The sequence below is a fragment of the Morus notabilis genome, unplaced genomic scaffold (genome assembly GCF_000414095.1).
Source record: "Morus notabilis unplaced genomic scaffold, ASM41409v2 Scaffold2307, whole genome shotgun sequence".
NCBI lineage: Eukaryota > Viridiplantae > Streptophyta > Magnoliopsida > Rosales > Moraceae > Morus > Morus notabilis.
Genome location: NW_010359459.1, coordinates 67,476 through 93,414, shown reverse-complemented (window position 1 = coordinate 93,414; position 25,939 = coordinate 67,476). Strand labels below are relative to the sequence as shown.

Sequence of the window (25,939 nt, the reverse complement as noted above, 5' to 3'; positions counted from 1 at the left end):
ATGTTTTTCTTCCTTATTTTCCCCCTTTTTTTATCTCTAAAATTAATATTGCATCTTCTTGCACTACAAGTCTATGTGAACTAGCATTCCAATCTTTACAACATAATGAGGCAGAATAATGTATTTGAGATCTTGTGTATGCTAAAATAAAGCTACAAACCAAAAGAAAAAGCCAACGTATTTGCAAATGTCCTGCTTATTCTCTAACCACAATTTGTTCTTTAATATCATACACAAATTGTTCTTCTTCTTATTATTATTATTTTTTCAATAGACATCGTGTTCCTCATTATAAGCCTCTTTACCACTTGCATCCTCTAAGTTTTAAGAAATAAAAAAAGACAAACATTTACATATTCTGAATTCCATTTTCTTTTTATGCAAAAGGAGTTACAGAACCAACAAAAATTGAAGCCGAAAAAAAAAGAAACCTAAAATTCAACATAACTGGTGATATCGTCTAAAATCCGATATACAAGAGCGTTCACGAATTGGATTATGGGAATTAATCCAATATGTCATTACGAATTGACAAAATTTCAATCCATTATCAATATAAAATTCTTTCAATTCAATCCGTCAAATTAAATTAGATTATGCGAATCAAATGGATTGACAGATTCGATGGACATTCTTACCAATATACAAGATTTCATGCACAAATGACGTAATTACCTCGTCCATCTGGCTGGATACGGTACTGACAAACTTTAAGTATTTTACACTCATTGAATTAATTAGTATGATTAGTGATGATTACTTTGGTTCGTAGGAGGCTATAAAATTTCAGTCGAAAAAATATCATTCAATGGACACCATTGCTTTCACGTTGAATGTCTTCTTACCCAGAATTTGTCCGAAAAATCCTTGGACACACTATTTTGCTACACTTGCAAGTCAGTTCAATTATCAAGTCTCATGTCACACGCTATATTGTAATAACTAAGGTCTTCTTATCTCTGATTATAACTCTTATCAATCAGATTGGAAGGACGCATTGTATTTTGTTGAGTTGTTGTGATGTCATAGGAAAAGAGTTCTTGACACCAACAGTTTCTCACGTTGGTGTGGTTTTAATAGTCACACTAATAGTTTAACCGTAAGATATGAATCTGACAGTTATAATAAATTAAATAATTAATAAAAAAATGAAAATAATAATATTAAATTTTTATTACATCACATAATTAAATTAATATATTTAATGATAACTACTCATGAATCTCAACATACATTCCCAGCAAAATGATACATACAAACTCCAAAGCAAAGTTTAACACTCATTCTATACTCCAACCTCTTTTCAGCTTTTTTTTTTTTTTTGTCTCTCAATAATTTTACACTTCAAATAAAGGTTTATATTACTTCCATTCCATTTTATCCATTGCAAAGAATTAATCAGAAACCACGAAAAAGTTACGAATCCAAAAAAAAAAAGAGAGAGAAAAGTCACATTCTTGATCATAAAGCAAACAACACAAAATGCTTAAAAATGAGAAACGTTCAAAAAAAAAAAAAACCCTTTACTTTTTCTTCAATACGATCACAAAACCAAGGGAAAAAATGGTAGATAAAAGTAATACCGTAGCGGTCTAGAGAAGTGACGACTAAGCTAGAAGCGGAGGTGAAAGAGCGAGTCTCAAGCACAGAGAGAAATGTTGAGGACATCGGGTATTTTCCATTAAAAAATAACTTCACTGTGAACCGTATTTATAAATAGTATTGTATACATAAATAGTATCGTATATGTAAATAATATAGTATAATCAGAGAAAAATCAAGTATTTTTCACTCAAAAATAATTTTATTGTGAATAATACTTATAAATAATACCGTATACGTGAATAGTATCATATATGTAAAAAGTACCAAATGGATGAATAATATTATATACAGCGGACAAATCCGACAGAATAACTATTGGATATTGAAAATAAATAAAAAAATATCAGAATTGATAACAAAATTCGGCCAAATATTATCCAAGTTTATAAGTAATGTTGACCACTCTATTTACTAAAGAAAAGTAATATTACAAATTGGACAAAAATTCACAAATTAAAAATTTAAAGAATTTCTTACAAACTTACGAGGGAGAACTAGAAGCTCTCAATTTTTAAGATGTAAAATAAATGAGAAAAGACATGTATTTATAGTCTTTGTCTCTCTTTTTTTACACATGAACTCACTGTAAACATCACTTTTTAAAATCAACACTATTTTTAGTGCCCTCTCTCTTCTTCTTTTCTCTCTCTAACTTTCTCTTTTAATTTTTAGTGTAAGTGATATTGACTAACAAGAAAGAGAAATCTCCGTCACCCACTAACAGTATTCGATGATTTGAGGAATAGTGTTTTACCCATTTCTCTCTTCGATCATATCCTTCTTCTTCTTCTTCAACGGCGACCATTATATTGATTGGTTCTTCAAAGTCGTCCACGGCGACGTTTGGGAGAGCAAAAGGAAAGCAACGCTTGGGTTCTCTAGTGACTCAGGATTAGTGACTACTGACTACTATCACTATCATTCATTCATTCTATAGAGGAATCCAAGTGCGGAATTGAATTTTTTTTTTTTCTTTTTGTTAAAAGTATGATTTGGTCTCGTTCAGTTGATGAATTTGTGTTGAGATATAATTTTATGTGAGAATTTTTTACTGCAGTAAAAAAAGTTAGATGTAATTTTTTATGAGAGTTTTTAACTGTAACAAAACTGGAATTGAAAATTTAAATTGATGAAATAAATGAGTTTTTAAATTTTAAAAAAGAGTAATACTATTAGACACAACACACACTAATAAAATGTGAGTCTCATAATATGAACTTTACTTTTTATTAGTGGTGTTGTTTAGCACTAATAATATCCATTTTTGTTAAAAAAAATTGTGATGGGACTAGTTATTTATTTATTTATTTTGAAAAAGTAAGACTAGTTAAAATTTAATTTGATTCAATGTACATTGTACGTAGGAAAGTCATATATTCCCAAATTATGTATTTTACACATTATCTCTCTGAACTTCTATAGTTTTAGTAAATTGTCATTTAAATTTTTAATTTTGATAAATTACCTCTTTAATTTGTAAAATTGTTATAATATGTCTCATTTTGATGATAATTATTAAATTAGTGTCAAAAAAACATGTTTGACGAAAAATTCTAACATCTCAATACAAATTTTTTAATTTTTTAACTTTTAATCTTTTAAATATAATAAAAAATTTGAGCAAATTTTAACGAAATCAAGAACATTGTAATAATCTACAAATTCAAATGATTAATTATCAAAATTTAAAATTTAGGGACAATTTTCTAAATCACAATAAATTCAAGAGCAATTCTAATAAAAACCCGCCCAATTTATAAGCCCCGTGTCCAGTGTTGATTCTCATAAGCAACTCTGTAAAATGACTTGTGCATCTTGCTTCTTTTTTTTTCCCTTTTATTTCTTTAAAAACAATTACACAAAATGGCTTTGTTTTTGAATTGTGAGACGTCTATGGCTGATTGGGATTTCATATCACATATATGGCTGATTTTTTGAATTTAATCTTTTGACTGATAAACCCTTTGTTGACTTTTAAGTATTTATTAACTACTTTCCCTTTTCTTTTTCTTTTTTTAAACTAATGATGATATTTCGGGACAGATTTTATTAGAGAACTAAATATGGATGCATTCAATATTCACCTTTAACACAATTTTCGAATTTTAATCTGTTTTGTATTCTTCTCATATAATTGCTCTCGCCATTTTCATTGTACGTGTGAGCCGTGAAGTAGTTTTTCGAATCGGATATTTTTTTCTATAATGTTATAATACATTCTATTATTATAATGATTATGGTTCGTTGACATATTTCGCATATTCATAATTCACGTCAAATAGATTTTTCAGTATGGTAACACTTACAATGACATTATATTTTTTAATGCTGCTTTTAATTTTTTTTGGTTATTCTCACTTTATTTTTAGAAATTTAAAAACTCTCAATTTATTATGAGTTTTAAATTTAACCTATTTAAGTCATTTTATAAGAATTTCTGTCGAAATAAGAGGAAAAAAGAGGAGGTTAAGTACAGTTATGTAATTTTTATTTATTTACTTTTAACAGAAATTCAAACAAAAAGACTATTTAACTGCATTATTTTTCTTTTTTTTTATTTATTTATAACAAAAATTATAATAAATGAGATTAAATGAGAACAATTTAAAATTTAGAGAGTGAAGAGTTCTTAAACTTTGAAGGATAAGAGTCACCGGTGATAAAATCTTATTTTTTATATGCATGAGCAAACAATTGAGTCTCAGGATTAACATATTCAAAAAAGATGAAGCTTAGCTTCAATGTTAATTGCAATTATTTTCATTCAAGTAATGTACAGTTTTTTTATGTTTAGAAATGAGAGAAATTTACAATATTGTATCAACTCTTTTTAAACTCTCGTAACTCTTGTAAGCTATAATTACTCGCAAACTTTTGATTGTTTCACAACACAAACCACATTCAGTGCCACAAAGCAAACCACATTATACTCAATAGTTTATATCAATAATATATTTATTGGTACAAGCCTAGCGGGCTACAACGGTAGTAGTAGTAACTCATAACAGAAAAGGTAAATGTTAATACTAGAATACGTAATACACAAAATGAACCAAGTTCATCCTTGAACAAAAACCAATTCTGACTTGTATGGTTCTCAATCTTATTACTGGGTTTATTCGCATCATTCATTCTTCTTTCTATTAAACAGCTTTGTTTCAACATCTCCACTATAAGGAGAAGCGTGGTAAGCGTACTGCTGGATGACAGAGAAACAAACCATCTCCAGACATACCAAGACATTCTGAATAGCTTCCTCAATGTGTTCTACGTCTAACCAGAAATGGTGAGATCGGATGATGCCCGTTTCGACTAGTAAGTCGAGCACTATTCCCTGCAATCAAAGATGATCATTTGTCACCATAAAGACATCCTCATTGTGATGGTGTTTATATCGATTATCAGGAGGTTTCCGAAAAAGGCCAGAAACCAGCAATCCATCTATTACAAAATGCAACACCAAGGATGCTCACAGACAACCAAGAACTAGTGGGGTCTATGATTCTTTAAGCCAAATACCGCTCATGCACAAGATGTTATACATATTGAATTCATGTTTTTTTGGAGTTTAAATAAGTTTAAAAATTATTTTACCTGCCAAAAGCAGAAGAAGACAATCCCCTTGATGCACAGGAACTTTGCAAGTGGCTTATGCGGTGCCAATTCCTTGGCAAAAACATGGTAAAATACCACCAGAGAGTACAAGGCCAATGAAACTGAAATATTGAGAATGATGGTGAATGTCCAGCTCAGCCAGCTCGGGTAAAATCCAAGTAATTGTAATGTTATCATCAAGATGGAACAAACTGGCCGGATGATGACAAATTGCCATGTCCAATACTTCAAAAGCTTCAGAGTATGGTGATCCAGCCGGACTGTATGCGGCTGCAGTTTGCAAGAAAGCACCGTCAATTGCTACATGTAAATGATGCTTGATGAGTGAGTGTTCTACTCACAAATCAAATGCTTCTAAGGTTAATTATTTGTTTAATTCTCAAGCATTGTTTTTATTTTGATGTGTTTTTGAGCATTTCGTAGCAAAATGGAGAAAATTAAACTTAGTGGCAATTTGGATCAAAATTTGGAGCAAACCAAGCAAAAAGGGGCACAATGGCCCCTTCCTGGCAGCAAGAGGCGCACGCCCGCGCAACATAATGGCGCGGACGTACCATCAAGAGGGGCGCACAGTGCCCTCAGCAGAATGGACCGCGCAGGCGCGCCGCGCAGGCGCGCCGCGCAAGGCACGCGCCCACACCACTCATTGTGCGGTTGCGCTTCCTCTCTAAGCTGATTGAAGTTTGGGTCATTTTTGGCCCTTGATCTGATTTGGATGGCTGAGATTGCTCCTTTGGAGGTGATGTGAGAGAACACTAAACCACAAAAACCCTAATTTTGAGAGGCACACTTATCAAGAAAGATTGGAGGCACAAACTTCAAGAACAAGAGAGAGCTTGGAGGCTGAAAATTGGAGGATTTTTCTTGGAGACATCTTGAAAAATTCTTGAAGATTGAAGCCTTGAAGTCCACTCTCTTATAGTTTCCTCTTAATCTCTACTCTTTTTATTTTGATGTAATTGTGATATTGTGACAACATGGTTGCTTTTATGATTTTCATGATGATTGTGCTTATGGATTTGACCATGTATGGCTAGATTTCTAATCTAGGGCCTTCATGTAGCTAGCTTGAACTATGTTGAGAATATTTAGTTGGTTGTTAGTGAAATCTTGACTCAATCATTTGTGTTTCTCTTGAACTTAATACCCCTAGTTGATTGGAAAATAGACTAGTTTCTATGATATTTAGGTTGATGCTTGGGAGAGATTAGTTCGAATATCGGTATAGGGAAGCACAATCTAATGTTGTTGTGAGATCGGGAGGTGATCAACACGTAGGTAATCGTTATGAGAATCTTGGTAATTGTGAGACCGGGAGGTGATCAAATGCTTAGATAATCATTGAAAGGTTGAACTTAATGAATGTGTTTATACCCAAGTTAGATAGGGACATTAGCTTCTTTATTTGCACATGTTGTCTTACTTGACGCTTGGGAGAGGTAGTGAGACTAATTTAGAAACCTTAGATTAATGAATTGAGTTAAATTAATTAGCAACCACGAGAGCAAGCGAAGTCAAGACCCTAGAACTCCATTATTATTTTTATTTCCACTCATAGTTTCGATATTTAGTTACTTATTTTGTTAGATCTTGTGTTCTAGCTTTAATAGTTCGATTAATTTACTTTTCTTGCTTCAATTACTTAATTCACTCGATTTCGGCCGCCTAGATAAAATTTAGTCACGAACACTCACGGTACTTAGTTTAATTCTCGAAAATTCAATCCTTGTGGGACGATATTCGACTTTTTAGTCACTTTATTACTTTTGCAATCCGTGCGGTTGCAGAAAATTTTGCAACAATGCTTCCAATTTTTTTTTTCCCCTCAATTGTTATTTGCATCCAGATCCAATGTGGTCATGCTTCAGCAAAGTCAATGGCATATCATATAATCAATAATTATACACAAACATGTGGAAATAAAACAATCATGTTTTGCTCAAGATATTAGAAAGAAGTCAATTGAAGTAGTTTGCAACACCTAACTTATTTTCTTATTAACTTGGAATTTGAATTTAATACTATAAAGCTAACTCCTTACCTGAAACAGAGTCATCGGAAAGGAATGGTGAATCTCTCTTCCTTTGATGCCATCAGGCACTATGTTTTTACTAATGGATATATTCAGATAACTATACATCAGAGCTATGAATTTCGCGATCACCTGGACAAAGAAAACTGTGAGGTGAGAAACCGTTTGCAAAACCAACATAGGCAAATGGTCAAACCCAAGTAAGACTCAGGTGGTGGCACTCACAAGAGCCTCATAGCACTCCTTGACGGATTCCAAAAACGTGAAAAATACTTTGCTTCCCTGGATGTCCAGTAAACCAACAAATGAGACAATTGCATACAATGGAGCCATAAGAATTATAATTATTATCGCCTTCTGCTCTTTCGGATTCTTCCAGTAAAACAGATGTTGTGATAGCAACTGGACGGTGAAATGCATCGAAGCCAGCACGCAAAATCCAGATCCCATCATGGTAATTTGACCGCGGCTCATTGAACTGAAGTCCATTGTTTAGCAGAAAGATGAGTACCAAACTCAGAACCTGCCAAAGAGTTGTGCAAGATTTTCTTCAGGACCTATAGTATTCCTCAACTCTAACGTGATAAACTAAAACATTTAGCCAAATCCCAATCACTAGAAAATCAAAATAATATTGGCTCCGTTCGTTCCGCTAGTTCGAATTATAACTCAAGTTTTTACTATTATGTTTTCTCTCACAAAAATTCAAATTCAACATTTTCTGCTATTTTCTCGCACATGACTTCACTTTTTAATCTAAGTTCTCAGCTCGAACGAGCAAAACAAACGGGGCCATTATCTTCTAAACCTCATTCAGAATAGATAACAGAATTTATAATCAGTTGATTACTTGCTTTTAAAATACCTAACTTATAATAACTAAATAAAATTTTTTCAACTTTCATTGTTGTAGACCATTAATCTGAAGGAACAATAAAGATTTTAGCCACAAACAACAAATATGTTGCACAAAATAGACAAGAATATATTGCAAAATACTAGTTATTCCCTCTAAAAACCCCAACGGATAAAAAGAATTGACATAATACAGCTTCTACATTCTAATCATCTGATAAGCATGACGTTCCATATTTGAAGTGTCATTTGCAGATACATAGAGAAAGAACTGAAGCTTTAGAAAACATCAAACCGTGTAAATGAAAGAATATGAAAAATCAAAAGTTCATTAATTCAGAGAACAGAACCAAGTGAAGTGAGCGAAAGTCTTCCAAAAAATTTTGAAATCACCTAAAAATTTGCAGATTTGGAGAGAAAATTCAGCTGAAACAGTCGAAGTAAGTTTCAGAAAATGAAAACTTAGAAGAAGCGTCCATTACTGCGAGTTTAAGAGTAAACTCACCGAGTCACAACAGCGTCTGATACGAGTGGATCCAATGACTCCCAGGTTCAGGAAGAGCGGAACACGATAGAGCTTGGATTTTGATCGCCGAATTTGACTTTGCTTTTGAACTGGGAAGTTGATGGACGAACCAGATTTGGCCAAGTCGTTGATTGGGACCCAATGCCATCGTTGTCGTCCGATGTATAGTCGTCCTGATTTTTTCTCTCTCTTTTCGAGTACAATAATTATTTTTAAGGGCAAAATATAATAATTTAAAGGGACATTTTCAAGCAGGCCAATATATTGATAAGTTTTCTATTGTATATATTAGTATAAAATTACGTACAAATTAAAAAGTACACAAATTTAACGGTTAAAAAAATTTAGGATCCGTTTAGTTTGCTGATTTAAATTTTTAATTTGAGTTAAGATGTAATTTTATGTGAATACTTTTTACTGTAGCAAAAAAGTTAAATGTGATTATTTTTTAAAATTTTTTACTGTAGTAAAACTTGAATTCTAAACTCGAATCAGTGAAATGAATGAGACCTCTATTGATACGCCAAACGTATCAGAGAATCTCTCTAATTTAAAAAAAAATTATTTTTGTAATTTTTATTTAGGAGTTTCTCTTGTAGTATTAGAAAAATTGAACTACTAGCAGAGTAGTAGTCTATTTTTTTAGCCGTTTTCAGTTAACAGATTTGTATAAAAAACTGTCTGTTTTACATATTTTTTTAATTTCATTTAATTTTAATCAAATTTAACGGACAAAAAACTAATTATATGAAGAGTTTTTCTAATAAGACCTCTCTATTAATAAGATCAATTTCAACCATTAGATTTAGACCATTGAATTAAAATAATATTAGATTAAAAAAATATACATAATAAATAATTTGTGATACAAATTTAAAGACTGAAAATAAAAAATAATCAGTTGCTTAATTTTTCTTATTTTATTAGAGAAACTCTCTTTCATTTTTTATTTTTGCTTAGGTTGAGGAGCATCGCAATGTTGACCATCTTGTCCCCGTTTTCTTTTCGTATGCTGACCAAAATCAATGCTTTCTTATGAAGATATGAATACTTTTTTATTTTATAATAATTATCTAGAAGAGTTGTTTCGATGCTCCTTGAAATATCCTATTAAATAAAATAAATAAAATCGGAATTTGAAAATAAAGTTAAAAATCTCTATAAAAAAAGTTCGGAATTTGAAAAAAAAAAGAGTTAAAAATCTCTATATATATATATAAAAAAAAAAAAAAAATCCTTAATGGGACCCCACCCCATTCCTAATTTCCAACTAAACTGACTGCCAACCAAACTCACTTTTTAGCATTAAAAGATTATTAGACAGAAATGATAATAAGAACACTAATCCCTTCCTGCTGTTTAGCATTTTCTTGAACTTTTTTTAATTATTATTTAACAAATGCTTAGAAGTCCATGTGGGAATGGATGGGGCGGTAGTTGTCCCACTAATCTGTCCCATTAATTTAATTAAATTGGAGGAATGCTATGCGCGTTGATTAATTCATAGGTTTAAGTTGAACAAAAAAAATTGAACAAAAATTAACACATTATAACAAAAAGGTTTAAAAAGTGATTTAAACCTACAAAACAAACATGATTCGCTCTCTTTTAAAGAAGTATGAATTAAAAAGAAAATAAATAAATAAATAAAAGGAAACATGTGGATTTCAATTTTCTAACAGTTTCACCTGCTTCAATGTGGTTCCATATCAAGTCCCTGCATCTTCACAACTTGAATAATTTCAATACCCTTTTAAGCATCAGAAACATATCTGATCGGTGATAATATGTATCATTTAGCATAGTTTCCATTCATGTTGGGCAATATCTGACCATGTTGGGAAGGCATTCAAGCTAGAATTTACGTACAAAATGGCATTTATTTCCAACTTTCATTGGTCTTACATTACAGTCTAAACTTAAAGCAAGCATTGCCATAAGTACAAACCAGCCATGGAAATCATGGAACAAGCAGTATTTTTCCTATGTGGTTGCTACTCTCCATGAGCCTGTGAGCCTCTCCAGCATCAGATAACGGGAAAGATTTGTAGACCACAGGTTTCACCTTACCAGCCACAATAGCAGGCCAAACATTCTCCTCCACTTCTCTAACAATTACTGCTTTGTTTTCTGGAGTTCTACTACGCAAGCCGGCCGCTGAATCAAAAATCAGACACAACCACCAAAGGGTTATAATATTCAATAAGGGAAAGGAGAGAAAACAAGGAAATCATTATGGTGAGAGAAACCAAAATACAGCGAACTCCAAATACACAGTACCAATCTCAAGATAAACTGTAATACCTTGCACAGTAAGGCGCTTTAAAAGCAAAGAACCGAGATTTAGTTCTGTAACTGCTCCTCCCATGGTGCCAATTATAAAAAGCCTACCATCATAATTCAAGCTCTCGAGATTTCTTTTGAAATAGGATGCTCCAATGCTATCCAAAATAACATCAACACCTACCATTTTGACATGTGTTAGTCGTTTTTTTTTTAATGACATAACTGGAAACAGAAGTCACAGAAACATTAGCCCTTCTAACAATTAGAAAATACCTTTCCCTCCGGTTTCTTCCTTTACTCTTGCAACAAAGTCCTCCGTCTTATAATTGATACAAACATCAGCACCAAGATTCTTGCAGAAAGCTAATTTCTCCTCGCTACCTGGAGATTAAGATCCTAGTATATGAATACACGGAAACTGCACTATGTCATGATATCATAAATACTAAAGGAGTTCAGCTAGACCTGCTGTTACAAATACTCTTGCACCCCGGTATTTTGCAATCTGAATCGCAAACGTACCAATGCCACTAGATCCCCCATGGACCTGAATTTTCAAAATAGTTGGTGGTATAAGAAACCTCATGCCATGCAGGTAAAGCAATGCAAAGTCATGGTGATGGAATTTTATCGTTTAGGCTGTCTGATAAGAAACAAGGAAAATAAAAAAGAAGGGACCTTTCTCTTATTGTGATTGGCTTGGATTCCCTCCTCCGATCCTCCCAATTTCGGAAGTATCAAAATTGAAGTTTTGTTGAGGTTTGAACTCCTCACGCAATCTATTCCCTCCTATTGAACAACCCTAAATTTCAAAATCTATCAACTAATCCTCCTATCCCTATCCTCCTTTTCACTTTTCCCTCCGACCAAACAACCCTAAATTTCAAAATCTATCCACTAATCCTCCCATCTTTTTCCCCCTTTACCCTTTTCCCTCCTACCAAACAACGCCTTAGGTTACATGCGGTAAAAATAAAAATCACATCTTAATATCTTATAATACTCAGCGACATCCAGACCAGACATTTCACTCATTACAACAATCACAAAATCATAACACGTGTTGCACAAATCATGTAATAGTTCAATCACTACAATAATTGAGTAGTTGGTAATATCACTGTATTGTAAAGTCATGCATGAGAAGATAAAGGTGAACTGAAAGATTTACCAAAAATGATTCGCCGGCAGAGAGACGACTGGTCATGAAAACAGTTGACCAAACAGTGCAAGCGACCTCCGGGAGACTGGCAGCTTCCACAAGAGAAACGCCCGGTGGCACTGGAAGAACTTGCCCAGCACTCACTGCCACCTTCTCCGCATACCCTCCCCCACTCAGAAGAGCACACACCTATTCCACCATAACATTCTCAGTCCCTAATTTTGCAGCCATTAAAATTTCTACTCTCAAAATAAAAAAGGTCGAATTGAGACCGATATACATATACATATACATATACATATACATAAATAGGGTGCGTTTTGGTATTTTTTTTTTATGTTTCTGAAAAAAAATTTACATGTTTTTAAGGCACGAAAACGAAAACGAAAACGATCCCTAAGCAGCGTTCAATTAGTAAATGCTTTGAAAACAAGAACGAAAACAAAAGTAGTGAGAATAGTTTTTGTTAAGAACATAAAAAATAGTTGAAATGTTCTCATTTTCTAACTACAACTTAATACACGTTTCCAAAAGTATACACAAATACAATTCCACTTTCAAACAATCTTTAAAAATAATAACCAAACGTAATTTCAGAATCAATCCCAGCACTGTCCCCATGAAGTTCTCATTTTCATGTTGGTACTCGCCATTTTGAAAAAACGTTTTCTAATCGTTCGAGTTCCCGAATTCGATTGAGAAAATTCTGATCAAGATTACGAATTGACGAATCGAGCCCGAATTTTCATCTTCCTCGAACTTCCGATTGACAAAAAACGAGCCAAAAAAGAAAAGAAAAGAAAAGAAATTGAAAGAACCTGGTCGCCGACGTTCCAGCGGGAGACATTTTTGCCGACGGCTTGGATGGTTCCAGAACATTCGAGGCCGAGGTAGGGGCTGGCGCCTTTGGGGGGAGGGTAGGAGCCCTTCCTCTGAAGGGTATCGGCTCGGTTGAGGGCGGTGGCTTCGACCTTTATGAGGACCTCGTCGTCGTTGAGCTGAGGGTCTTCTACTTCCTGAAGTTGCAGAACTTCGGGTCCGCCGGGGGAGGTTATCACTATTGCTTTCATCGTTTTCTCATCAACGATCTTAACCTTAACTTCGCTTCGTTTACGACAGTTCCTTTTCTAGTACTTGTCTACTCGATGCCCATTTTGTTTTTGTTTTTCTCTTTTTTTTTGTTTTTTGTTTTTTGTTTTTGTTTTTTCCTTGAAAATCTAAAAATCTAACAATTGTATCATTTTCAACGTCTTCACTTGTGCAGGTTTCTTCGCATAAAACGATATGTCGTAAGTCTTGCGTAGGCAAACGACACTAATTTCAAATCAAGAACAAGATTGTAAACTCAAACTTAGAGGACGTTTTGGGCCCGTTTAGTTCACTGATTCGAGTTTTTAATTCGAGTTAATATGTGATTTTATGTGAGAGCTTTTCACTATAGCAAAAAGTTAAATGTGACTGTTTCTGAGAGCTTTTTACTGTAGTAAAACTCAAATTCTAAACTCGAATAGGATAAATGAACGATGCCTTAGTTAGTAACGAAACAAACGTCCTCTTATATTTTTCTTTTTAACAAAAACGATATAAGCAAAACTTTTTGTCGTTTATTGAAGAAACTATATCCTTTAAAAAAAAAAAGACGACAAACGAAATTTTTGTTTTTTTTTTAGCAAACGACATTTAATTTATCGAATAAATGATGGAAATTTTTAAGTACGATGGACCACCTGATCGTTTTAGAGTTTTTCAAATCACATGTTCATAAGATAATTGTACTAAAATCCCGTCTATATTATTTAGCAAAGCTGACTTAAAGTTTAAACAACAATAAATTTACCATCGACCGTCGTGGTCTAATAGTAAGGACGATTTTGGTAGGCCTTCTCTGCTCATTTATTCAAGGTTTGAGTCTCCATATCGGCTAAAGGTTGTCCAACGCTTTTGAGAAATCCTTGTAGGGTCCGTCATAAGTAGGAAAAGTGAAAACTATGTAGATAGTTACTGGAAGAATAGTTTAAGCCTTTATCACTCCTCGATGGTCCCGTGTTTCTTGGGCATACCCCGCCGTGTGAATGAAAGCATGAGGTATACCACCCGATCCCCTTTTTAACCAACGGAAAATAAAAATAACAAACTTAAAATGAAAGCATACATTTACTAATGATGAAAAAAAAGTATACCTTTACTTATTCTAAAAACAAAAGAACGAAAAAGAAACATAAATCCGTTTAGTTCGTTGATTCGAGTTTTTAATTTGAGTTTAGATGTGATTGAGAGCTTTTTACTGTAACAAAAAAGTTAAATATGACTGTTTCTGATAGTTTTTTATTATAACAAAACTCGAATCAGTGAAATGAACATGAACATAATATATTTCCTTACTCATGAAGCATACCTAATTCATTCTAATTTCCCGTCCAATTAATTATCATCCTATTAAAGAAAAAACAACAAAGAAAAAGTACCTATTATCCTTCTGGTTGAGGAAAAAGAAGTATAACATATTCCTGTATTTTCTTTCCCTCCAATTTTACCAAAAGAACCAAACACAACATGCTCTTATTTCTCATATTTTACGTCCTTGCCACGCCGTAATCCTTCCACTTTTATCCCCACAGTCTAACTCTCGTCGCTGGGAAACTATTTTAGTGAAGAGAGAAGAAATCCCAATTTCAAATGAAAGTCTTTTGACTTTTGAATTACGGAGAAATGAGTAAAAAGCCTGCACATTTACCTGAATATTTCAAATCTCGCAATGGATTAAGTTTGACTCGTCACTGAAAATTTCAAGTTTTTGTTTTCAGATATGAACAGATCTAGGCTATGGTTGACCTGGGTAGAACTTGTTTTTCTGGTATTGATACCTGGAATTCTGGGGTGGGGAAAGGAAGGCCACTATGCAACGTGTAAGATTGCAGAGGTAAGTTTCTCTTAAACGTTTGTGTGTGTGATTTTATTTGTTCATTTATTTATCTTTTGATAATTTTGAAGAATGACGTTACTAGGGACTGATTTGATGGAGGCCAAAGAAAAAGGAATGATTTTTAATCCACTTTCTGTTTTGGTTTCATAGGACTAATTGTGATGGGCCATTTGGGTTTTATGCTTAATTTGGAGTAGAAATGGTGTTTTGCTAATTTCGTTTCATAGGAGATCATCTACTGGGTTATGGGATGTGCTTCAACTTGCATTTGAGGAAAGGTGTATTGTGGGTTTCGCAATCAATTTCTGATAACAAATAGATTTCTGATTGTTGAGTCTATGAAGACTAATTATCTCCATGATGTAGAGTTAGCGCAAGAATGTGATGTTTTCGCACATGTATGTTCGTGTTCCCTGGTTTTACCTCTATTGGGGGGCACTGATTTTGAGAATTAGGTTAGAGGGAAATAGAGAGTCTTATATATATATATATATATTGTTTTTTTTTTTGGTTTTCCTTATAGTGAAATTTTGCAGTGGCTTAACAAACTGCTATAAATCTTATGTGTGATTGATTGCGTTTCTTTATGTTGTTCTCGGTGATAAAGGATCAGAGCATCTAATCTTTACCACTGATGGGAGAGTTCTTTTTTTTTTTTCTCCCCCGCTGAATTAATGGGAGAGTTCTTGTTTGGTTCAGGGATATCTGACTGAAGAAGCTCTGGCTGCAGTGAAAAGATTGCTTCCTGATTCTGCTGAGGGTGATCTTGCATCGGTTTGCTCTTGGCCTGATGAGATTCGATTCCATTATCGATGGAGCAGTGCCTTACATTATGTTGATACACCAGATTTCAGGTGTAACTACGAATTCCACAGTAAGTAGCTAGCTTAATTTCTTCTGTTAAACAATGCTAGTCTAACGAATATTACTTGGCAAATTCATTAATTCTTTCTACTAGCTTCCCAATTTACAGCTATAGTACTTTTTTGACTGTGGTATTGCCTCTGTTTTCCTGTGCCTCATTGTGAACAACTGTTCTGTGTAGATCTTTGATTGGCTCTGAGAAAAGTAGATTTAATAAGGAAACGTTTTAAAAATGGTAAAATAAATTGAGATTAGGACCAAGCTACAAGCCTAAATCTGGAAAGCTTTTTCTCTAAAAACTAAGTAAAACAAAGCTCTTATATATGCTTCTTCACAAATCAAAATTTGATTAGCTGATAAATTAAGGCAAACTACCTAGGAAAACGTCCCTAGATTGTCCTCTCAATATTTATACTTGCTGCTTTATTGCCAAAAACAAAAAAGCTCACTCTCGTCCCCTTCATAATAGGAGATTGCCATGATTCTTATGGACATAAAGGTAGATGCGTAACTGCGGCAATTTACAACTATACATCTCAACTGTCAAAGGGATATCAAGACTCCATTTTAGAGTCGAAATGTGAGGACCTCTGTATAACTGGATGACAGATATCGATACTTGATAAACAATTTTCTGATTCAGTCTAATTATGTCTTTTGTTGGTTACAGATAATTTAACGGAAGCACTTATGTTTCTATCTCATTTTATTGGGGATGTCCATCAGGTTTGCTCTTCCTAACAATTCCTTAAAACTTTTAAGGCTACCGAAAAAAAAATTACAAACTATCTAGTGGCAAGCTATTTAAAACTCAAATCAACAGTTGCAACTTTTCTTAGTTTTCTACTTAAAACTTTAAGACTACAAAAAGAGGTAGAAACTATTTAGTCACTATTTGAAATTCAAATTAACAGTTGCAACTTTTTTTTTCCCTGATCCAATTTTACTGTGTTTATAAACGTTTGTGGCTTACTATCGAATTACATTGTGGTTGGATTACTTCCATGGACTAGATTTTTTTAGACTAACGTTTTTTTCCATCCAAGTGTGGATTTTGTAGATGAAGTTGTGTATACTCTGAAACATAGTTGTTTACACCATAGTTCAATAATGGCTGTTTATGTTTGGTTAGAAACAGTCATCAGTATTAAAGTATATAGACTACGCATTTGTGAAGGATGTGTCGTTTGTGCTCAAGAGGACACTAATTATTGTACATTAAACTTCTGTATTTATGTTTGTTTCCCGTAACGCACTCTGTTTGCACCACCATAGTCATGTTTTTTCTCATGCTTATTGACCAATTATGAGAAGAATTGCTACACAAAGTCGTAGCTTCTCATGGCATCTTGGTGATATTTTCTTTCTTTATTTCTTTGTCTTGTGCATGGAAGATTGATTGAAAACAAAAAGGGTCATATATTTTCTGAACTCTGCATTGTATTTTTGTCAGCCCCTACATGTCGGATTTGTTGGAGATCTGGGTGGGAACTCAATAATAGTACGGTGGTATCGTAGGAAGACAAACCTGCACCATGTAAGGACTGATTATGAACTCAAACTTCCATGAAAGCCTGCACCGTTTCAACATAAGTAGTCAATATGTTTGATTCTGTAAGATTTGGTTTTGTTCCAGGTATGGGATACCATGATCATTGAATCTGCTTTGAAGACATTCTACAATAAGGATCTCACAAATATGATACAGGCCCTTCAACAAAATCTTTCAGTATGTTGCTCTTTTTTTTTGTTGATAAGTTCTATTTCAGTTCTGTCTTCTTCAAAGTGAAAGTTGAAAAGAGAGGATGAAGCAGGATTTCAGAACAGAACGTGATATTAAGTTAAACACAAAAGAACCGTCTTCAAATAGGTTTCGTTTAGATTGCTCAATATAGTCGATTAAAAGTAATATAATTGAAATTTTGATGTCATTTCTCATTTCTTTGACTCTGGTAACATAACCTTTTTGGTAAATTGATTGCATCTATAATAGGGTAGACGTGTTGTACAAACTATTGTGAGTTTAAGCTCATCAATGTTGGTGCTATTTATAGAATGCTTGGATTAATGATGTGCCGTCATGGGAAAATTGCGCAAATAATCACACAGTTTGTCCAAATCCGTAAGTTCATATTCTTTTCTGGTGTATTTATACCTAATACGTACTTTCTGTTCACCAAAGTTCTTTAAATAGCTATTGATTTTCCAGGTATGCCTCTGAGAGCATTAGTTTAGCATGCAAGTTTGCTTACAGAAATGCCACACCAGGAAGCACTTTGGGAGGTAATTTCGTCATCTCAAATCAAACTAAAGAAACTAGATATCCCCTTTATATTTTTCTTGTATTAGAAAAACTGCATTATTATATCTTATATTACCATTTTCTTATTGATTATTTTTACATGCTCTTGCGCTCAACTCTGCATGTTAGGCAAGGATTACCATAACTGAAGCCAAGTCATGCATGTGCCACGTAATGCTTATGTGGCACGTAATCTTTTTCGTATAATCATATGTGTAAACTTTTAATCAGAAAAGCTATTTTGGTTCCAGATTCACCTTTTAACTTTCTGTTCTGTTTGTAGATGAATACTTCCTTTCCCGGCTTCCTGTTGTGGAGAAGAGGCTAGCTCAAGCTGGGGTTCGCTTGGCTGCTACCCTTAATAGGATCTTCACTTCTCAAGCAAAAATTGCCCAAGCATGAAGATAGGAGATATACGAGAATGATCACATAAAAAGTGGGGCCCAATAATTGGTTATGTCTATAGCTTGAAATATCCCATACGCGAGCCCTTAACCAATACTAATAGATTTCCATTCCCTGTTGTCAACTCCTTTAAGACAAAAGAAGAGAAATTGCTATTTTATGATTGTTGCTTATTGACTTCAATCTTGATATGATAAATAAATTGATGATGCCTACCCTGTTTCAGAATATGCTTCATCTTCAATCTTGCTTGTGTTAGAAGTTAACTTTGGAAATGTGGGAAAACATTAAAACGTAAAGTTGTTGGAATACTAAACTTGCACTCAATGAAGACCTGCAAAGAGTTTATATATATGTACATATAGATATACACACATGTATGTAACTACTTGTTAGATATATCGACTGGAATGTTTATCATATTGGAAATAAAAAAAATAAAAAAATAGATTATTGGAGAAGAGAAAAAGATTTGAAGATATGGATAGGTGTAGTGGTTTTGCAGGATTAGTTCCTTTTGGGGCTCTTTGGCTGCTGGGTTTTGCTTCTATTATGGTTCCAAGGGCTCAGGGCTGGAGTAAAGAGGGTCATATTATGACATGTCGTATTGCCCAGGTATAGTTTATTCCATTTCCCCTGGAAAGTAGACGTCGTTTCTATAGCTTTGTTCTAGTGGTCCCACATATTTTCTTGCATTTTTTTGCTTGTGAAGTCAAATGATGATGAACAAGTTAAATTGATGTATCATGTAGAATTGCAACTTTAAAATGATGATGAACAAGTTAAATTGATGTATCATGTAGAATTGCAACTTTAAAATGATGATGAACAAGTTAAATTGATGTATCATGTAGAATTGCAACTTTAAAATGATGATGAACAAGTTAAATTGATGTATCATGTAGAATTGCAACTTTAAGGTAATCATAAGAATACACGTCTTATAAAGACTTGCATACTCGCAACAGATTAGATCGTGGGGTTAGTTTCCTTTCCAGGGATATTTTTGTTATTTAACATGACTACGAGATTGATGAAATTGATTAGAAGAGGAGAAATCACGGTACCAAGCAACAGAGATGTATAGGGCTATATTAACCGGTTAAAAGCTGGTTTTTTATTTTTAATTTTTTTTTCTATTTTTTTAACATCATTTTTAACTTGCACGGGATCACTTGACCAAACAAATTAACCAAAATCCAGATTCATTAAGCCTGATAACTGCAAAAGGACACATTAAAGAACATAAATGAACTAATTGCTGCAAAATCAAATAACATTTGAGCAGGCACTGCTAGAGCCAGAGGCTGGAGAAGCAGTTGAAAATCTATTACCTCACTATGTGAAAGGCGACTTGTCGGCGCTTTGCGTGTGGCCTGACCAAATCCGCCATTGGTACCGATACCGATGGACTAGCTCTCTTCACTTCATTGACACTCCGGACAATGCTTGTAGCTTCGATTATTCCAGTAAGCAACTCATGCTAAAAATTTGTGCCTGAAAATTAGTAAATTACTATCGAACTAATCGCAATCACCGGTGCTAATTTGGATAATAGAACTTAATTTGAATGTTTCTCACGTGGTTTAGGGGACTGCCATGATCCACACGGTTTGGAGGACATGTGTGTTGCTGGTGCAATCCAGAATTTCACCTCTCAGCTTTCGCATTATCGAGAGGGGACCTCCGACCGCCGATGTAAGAAAGCGTGACAAGCCTAGTCAAAATTTTTCAACTAGTTGGACTCCTCAATAGACTTTTGTGGCTAAACTTAATTTATGTTGAAAAAAAAAAAAAAAAAAACTTGCAGATAATATGACTGAGGCCTTGTTGTTCCTATCTCACTTCATGGGAGATATTCACCAGGTATGAAAGCGTTAATTTCCTACTAATTTTTCTTTTCCTCGTTAGAAAATTTTTTAACGTATGCATATTGAGATTTCTATGATTTTTCTTCTTGCTTTTCTTAGCCAATGCACGTTGGATTCACAACCGATGAAGGGGGAAACACCGTCAACTTACGCTGGTTCAGGCACAAATCAAATTTGCACCATGTAGTTCACCTCTCTCCTTTTAACCTCTCCTAACAACCTTGTGATATATATACACACATAATATATATATATATAGACAAACCATATATATATATGTGTGTGTGTGTGTGTGAGCTTTTTTTTTTTTTTTTTTCATTTGTTAATGACTGATCGCTTATAATATTGAAATGAAAAGGTATGGGATAGGGAGATTTTACTGACAGCTCTAGCAGATTATTACAACAAGGATTTGGACCTTCTGCTGCAAGACATTGAAGGAAACTTTACAGATGTAAGACCAGTTTCTGTGGTATATAGTTCATCCTACACTGATACACACACATGTAGATGTATAGATGTATGTATGTACACACACACACACACGTAAAAGAAACTAGATTAATTAAATTAATTATGGATCATAGGGAATCTGGTCAGATGACGTTTCATCCTGGAGACATTGTGATGATCTTGCTTCTTGCATAAACAAGTTAGTATTCTCCGAATATCTCTTCTGATCTCTCTCTCTCTCTCTCTCTCTCTCTCTCTCTCTTCTTTTTTTAATTTATTTTTATCTTTATTTTTTTATTTTTTTGCTTTATGATCTCTCTTTGCCTCAGGCATTAACGGCATTATCATACATATTAGTTCTTACATTTTCTTGATTGCTTTCTTTTTTTTTTTTTTTTATAATTATTACTAGATATGCTGTTGAGAGCATAGACATAGCTTGCAAATGGGGATATAAAGGTGTTGATCCTGGCGAAACTCTTGCAGGTATATATTGCAAAGACATTTACAAATTTAAACGAACACATATACTAACCCATATTTTGCTTATGAGATAACTAATTTAAGCGGAACTTTCTGTCCAAAAAAAAAAAAAAAGAAACTAAATTTAAATGAAAGATTATCATGTCATGCTAATTTTGTTACCTTTTATAATTACATGATGCAATTATGCCTCGATTAACTAGATGTAATCTAAGATTCCATTCATTTCGCTGATTCGAGTTTAGAATTCTAGTTTTGCTTCAGTAAAAAGCTCTCACAAACAGTCATATCTAACTTTTTTGCTACAGTAAAAAGCTCTCACATAAAATCACATCTCAATTCGAATTAAAAACTCGAATCGGCGAACTAAACGGCCCTAAACCTATTGATTATAATGACGTTACTTGGCCCGCCACAAGAGACAAAGGCTTTCCGTATGACATATAACAGCTCACATGTGGGGGCTTTTACTAACTACATATTGACCATAATTTTGTGAGTTCTACTATTTATTTCATTCATATAATTAAGTGTTATTATTATTTTTTATTCATATAATGGAGTTTTTATGGGATATTTTATTGACACTTCAAGATTTTATTAAAGCATCCTAAAATTTTTTAATTTATTTTATTTGTAATATTTAAAGCCCACATAAGTCCGTAAATACCCTTATATACACACTCAACCTTTTCTCTTCTTTCAAATGAAAATGAATAAAAAAATTTTGATTCTCCAGAATAAAGAAGAAGCAGCCAGAGATACTCACTGAAAATATTTTCGATTCTCAAGTTTAAGTTTTTTCTTTTAGAAATTCGACTGTTGGATCGGATTTCCTCAAGCGTTTTTTTCCTTGATACAATTCCTCTGCAGCCTTCGGGGGAAGCAAGCGTTTCTTCATTTGGAAACCAATTAGCCCTCCTAAATCCACACCCGAGAAAAATATTTAGATGAAAATGAGCCAAAAAAAAAAGGAAAAGAAAAAGTCATATTGAAAGATCTTAACCAAAAAGAAAAAAAGAACTTAGGTCTGTTTGGAATTGATTTCGTTTTTATTTTTCACATTTTTTGAGGAAAAAAAAAATAAAAACGTTTTTAAAACGACGTTTAGCGCAATAAAGATAAAAAATAAAAATAAAAATAATTTTTTGATTTAGTGTAAAATAAGAGATAAATAAAAAATAACTTTTAGTGTTTTTCATTTTTTTATTTTCGTTTTCTCATCTTTCTTGCAGAGAGAGAAAGAGAAACATTAATGAAATTTTTTACACTGAAAATAATTTCTTGATAAAATTACAAAACACATTTTTAAAAATAATTTATATCTGAAATTAAAAACGTTTTATTTTTATTTTCATACAAAAAAAATTATTTTAAAACAAGTTTAAAACGCGCCCTTAATTTTTTAAGAAAGAATGAAACGTGAAAAATATGGGGTGTATTATACAAGGGTATGAAATTATGTGAGCTTTTCATATTAAAAATTAAATAAATTTATATTTTAAATACTTTAGGTGCCTTAATAAAATTTTAGGGTGTAAATAAATTTTTTTATTTTTTATTTAATTTTTTTAAAAAAATGTTAAATGGGCCGGGTCGGGAGTTTGGACTGGGCAAGACCTGTGAAAAAAAAATGTTGGGCTTCGTACTGGGCCAAACAAGCTCAACGTGGCTCCAATTTGTTTCAGAGTTATGATATGAATATATAGAGTAATACGATATATTTGTTTATTTTTGTCCCTAATCTCATATTTGACCTGAAACGCTCACAAAAACCGGTGATCACTTGAAAACAAAAAGAAGGTGTTGAGTTCTAAGTGCAAATCTTGTGTTGGTTTGTTTACAGATGATTACTTTAATTCGAGGATGCCAATTCTAATGAAACGCATAGCTCAGGGTGGAGTACGATTGGCCATGATTTTGAACAGGGTTTTGGGTGACTCCGAAGAAGGATTTGCCACTCCAACATAACCAACCAACGTTAATACATATAAGAGATCATATATGTATTATATGTATTTTCATCAACCAATTCTTTGGTTAGACCACTCCTCAATATGCAAAATTGTCTAGATTCGTTTAGTACTTATGTGATGCCTGATGACGGTAATGCCCATACTTGTAAGGATTCATATGCATTAATTGTAACAAAATTGTTTCCCTAAGAAAATGTAACAAAAATGTATAATTCTGAACTTTTATCAGAAGTTTCACACAAAATAAGGGACTTTCTCCGGTAGGCCACTCCAGTGGTAGTGTCAGTTTTTTTTTTTAGTCAAAATCACATCAAATCTAAAAAGTATATAGAATATACAGTTTTTTATACAAATTTAAAAGTTAAAAAATAAATAACTATTGGTAATTCATTTTTTCTAGTCCTAACAGATAAACTCCTACAAAATAAATTAGTGGTTTGCAGCTATGCGTGTGTGTGTATATAGCAAAAGGACATCATATTGCAGCAAAAACAATGAGGAATTGAGGAAAGATTTTAATGCTAATTTCTCATTTCAGCTAGAGAAATGTACCCGCGCTTAAGACATGGGTCATGTCAACAACTTTTTAGTTTTTGCATGAACATTAACAACTTTAATTTGCTTTTAAACTAGGAAAGGATTAATCTCACAAATAGTTTTGAGGTTTATTATCTGTTGGGGTATGGTCGGCGTGTCATGCTGAGTACTGTTTGGACGAACGTATGTTGAATAGGTACACTTATTCTGATGATTCTCCCCATATATGTTGAACAAATCAGGAGAGCTCCAGCTCTTGTTCGAGACACTCCCGGGCACCATTTATTGTCGCGGCAGGATCAGTATGTGCCCATGGCAGCTTGAGGCCGAACACCCCTAAGCTTAAGAGATTTCACACCGTATGGGTCTAGCCACAACTGGGAGTATCTCCACTATTGAATGGACATGATATGAAAGTTATTGATTGATAATAGGTGTCACGTTATTTGACAGGCCCATATAGCCATATTTGTGGACCCTCGATGGGTTGTGGGTCAAATCTCAGCCAACAACAAACTATAAATACCCTCATGATAATTTATTAAGGTAAGGACAATTTATCCGCCTAACTCTTACCACTCCATTTATTGCTCTCAAAAAGCACGACTGAATTGAGTGTCGGAGTGCCTTTGGCCGGCTCACCGGCGTCTCCTCTCTTCAAGGTTATTCCATCTCCTGTGCGAGGCAAGCACACCCGAATCCGGGTAAAGATCGGAGCACCGACTGGGAAAAGGCTAAGATTGAAGTTCGAACACTGTGCGCTTTCACACGTGGGTGTTGAGTCGCATTAGACATCGACACCCTCAATTCCACTTTGACTCCTGACTTTTAAAATGTCCCATAATAGGTCTCTAAGGTTTTACTCCATTTTGATTTTTGTCCTTCCATTAACTAAATGCTAAATATTTGGTGAAATATATGTAAATTAGGGAGCAAAAGTGGAAATACCTAAAGTTTAGAGACTATACGTGATAATTAATTTTTATTTTTTATATTGTTTTAGTCTCTAAACTTTATATGTTTCCAATTTTTGTCCTTAATTTTCACATATTCTGTTAGATATTTAATATCTAGCTAATGAAAGAACTAAAATTGAAACATAATAAAATCTCAACAATTAACTGTGAGACGTTTTAAAAATCAGAAACTAAAGTGAGATTGAGATCGAAGCTCAAAAACTATTTGTAGGATTAACCCATTAAGAAAAAAACACTTTCAAGTAGAAAGGCTACTAAAGTCATGTTTTAAATACTTATTTCTTTTACTTGTGGAAGAAACAAAAATCAAATTGCGAAACAATTCTATTCAGTTACTGTTCTTTTCGTTGATTCGAGTTTAGAATTCGAGTTTTATTATAATAAAAAACTCTAAAAAACAGTCACATCTAACTTTTTTGTTACAGTAAAAAGCTCTCACACAACATCATATCTCAACTCGAATTAAAAACTTAAATTAACGAACCAAACAGGATGACTCCACCGTCACGTATTGAAATTTGGAGTTGGATCCGCACATTAGGCCATAGGCAGATTCGGAGTTTTTGAGGCGGCTCCGAGATCGCGGGAGACAAAATACACAACGACAACGACAAAGCTACAAAAACAGAAAATTAAAGTAGTCAATTCTTACGAAATTTCAATTATAAGCTATAGTAAAAGAAACGAAGCAACTAAGAACATTCGTTTTGGTAGATTGGAAAAGTTGGAAACTTGGAATTAAGGGCCCGTTTGTTTGCGTTTTCGTTTTCGTTTTTCACGGTTTTCAAAGCAAAAAAATGAAAACGGGTGTTAAAAACGTGTTTGGTGCAATTTTTTTTAAAAAACAAAACCAAAAACGTTTTTGTCTTTTTGTGGAAATCAGAAAACGAAAAAAAGGTGTTTTCATTTTCTTGTTTTCGTTTTCTGTTTTCTGAAAAACGGATTTCACTTTTTTTTTTCTTTTTCATTTTCTTCCCTCTTTTCTGAAACCGTTTTTGTATTATATATGTTTAATTAATATATTTATTTAATATATTATTATTTAATATATTTAATAATATTATTTA

General features: G+C 33.4%; 4 protein-coding genes across 6 annotated transcripts; 2 read left to right on the top strand and 2 right to left on the bottom strand.

The window, feature by feature from the left end:
* Positions 1–4,529: 4,529 nt before the first annotated feature.
* On the bottom strand, positions 4,530–8,708 carry LOC21389815 (transmembrane protein 184 homolog DDB_G0279555). Of its 2 annotated transcripts, none has more exons than XM_024163125.1 (5): positions 8,613–8,708; positions 7,478–7,775; positions 7,262–7,384; positions 5,200–5,490; positions 4,530–4,939 (listed from the first exon to the last, which is right to left on the bottom strand). In XM_024163125.1, the coding sequence occupies exons 2-5, from the start codon at positions 7,739–7,741 to the stop codon at positions 4,730–4,732; spliced, it is 888 nt and encodes a 295-aa protein (XP_024018893.1). In that variant the 5' UTR covers positions 7,742–7,775; positions 8,613–8,708; the 3' UTR covers positions 4,530–4,729. The 2 variants fall into 2 exon arrangements, with proteins under 2 accessions (XP_024018893.1, XP_024018894.1); XM_024163126.1 differs by lacking the exon at positions 8,613–8,708 and adding an exon at positions 8,501–8,575.
* A 1,785-nt stretch (positions 8,709–10,493) lies between these two features.
* On the bottom strand, positions 10,494–13,253 carry LOC21389814 (quinone oxidoreductase PIG3). The gene is made up of 6 exons (XM_010094319.2): positions 12,900–13,253; positions 12,091–12,270; positions 11,385–11,466; positions 11,193–11,300; positions 10,938–11,096; positions 10,494–10,790 (listed from the first exon to the last, which is right to left on the bottom strand). The coding sequence occupies exons 1-6, from the start codon at positions 13,149–13,151 to the stop codon at positions 10,594–10,596; spliced, it is 978 nt and encodes a 325-aa protein (XP_010092621.1). The 5' UTR covers positions 13,152–13,253; the 3' UTR covers positions 10,494–10,593.
* A 1,318-nt stretch (positions 13,254–14,571) lies between these two features.
* Positions 14,572–18,790, top strand: LOC21389813 (endonuclease 4). 2 transcript variants are annotated; one of them, XM_024163132.1, is made up of 10 exons: positions 14,572–14,794; positions 14,886–15,001; positions 15,704–15,878; positions 16,341–16,448; positions 16,539–16,594; positions 17,322–17,405; positions 17,505–17,597; positions 17,923–17,990; positions 18,078–18,151; positions 18,454–18,790. In XM_024163132.1, the coding sequence occupies exons 1-10, from the start codon at positions 14,791–14,793 to the stop codon at positions 18,570–18,572; spliced, it is 897 nt and encodes a 298-aa protein (XP_024018900.1). In that variant the 5' UTR covers positions 14,572–14,790; the 3' UTR covers positions 18,573–18,790. The 2 variants fall into 2 exon arrangements, with proteins under 2 accessions (XP_024018900.1, XP_010092620.2); XM_010094318.2 differs by having other exon boundaries at positions 16,338–16,448.
* A 186-nt stretch (positions 18,791–18,976) lies between these two features.
* On the top strand, positions 18,977–23,619 carry LOC21389812 (endonuclease 1). The gene is made up of 9 exons (XM_010094317.2): positions 18,977–19,190; positions 19,864–20,044; positions 20,166–20,273; positions 20,386–20,441; positions 20,546–20,629; positions 20,805–20,900; positions 21,034–21,098; positions 21,312–21,385; positions 23,229–23,619. Exons 1-9 carry the CDS (start codon positions 19,056–19,058, stop codon positions 23,351–23,353), a joined length of 924 nt encoding a protein of 307 aa, XP_010092619.1. The 5' UTR covers positions 18,977–19,055; the 3' UTR covers positions 23,354–23,619.
* Positions 23,620–25,939: the final 2,320 nt, after the last annotated feature.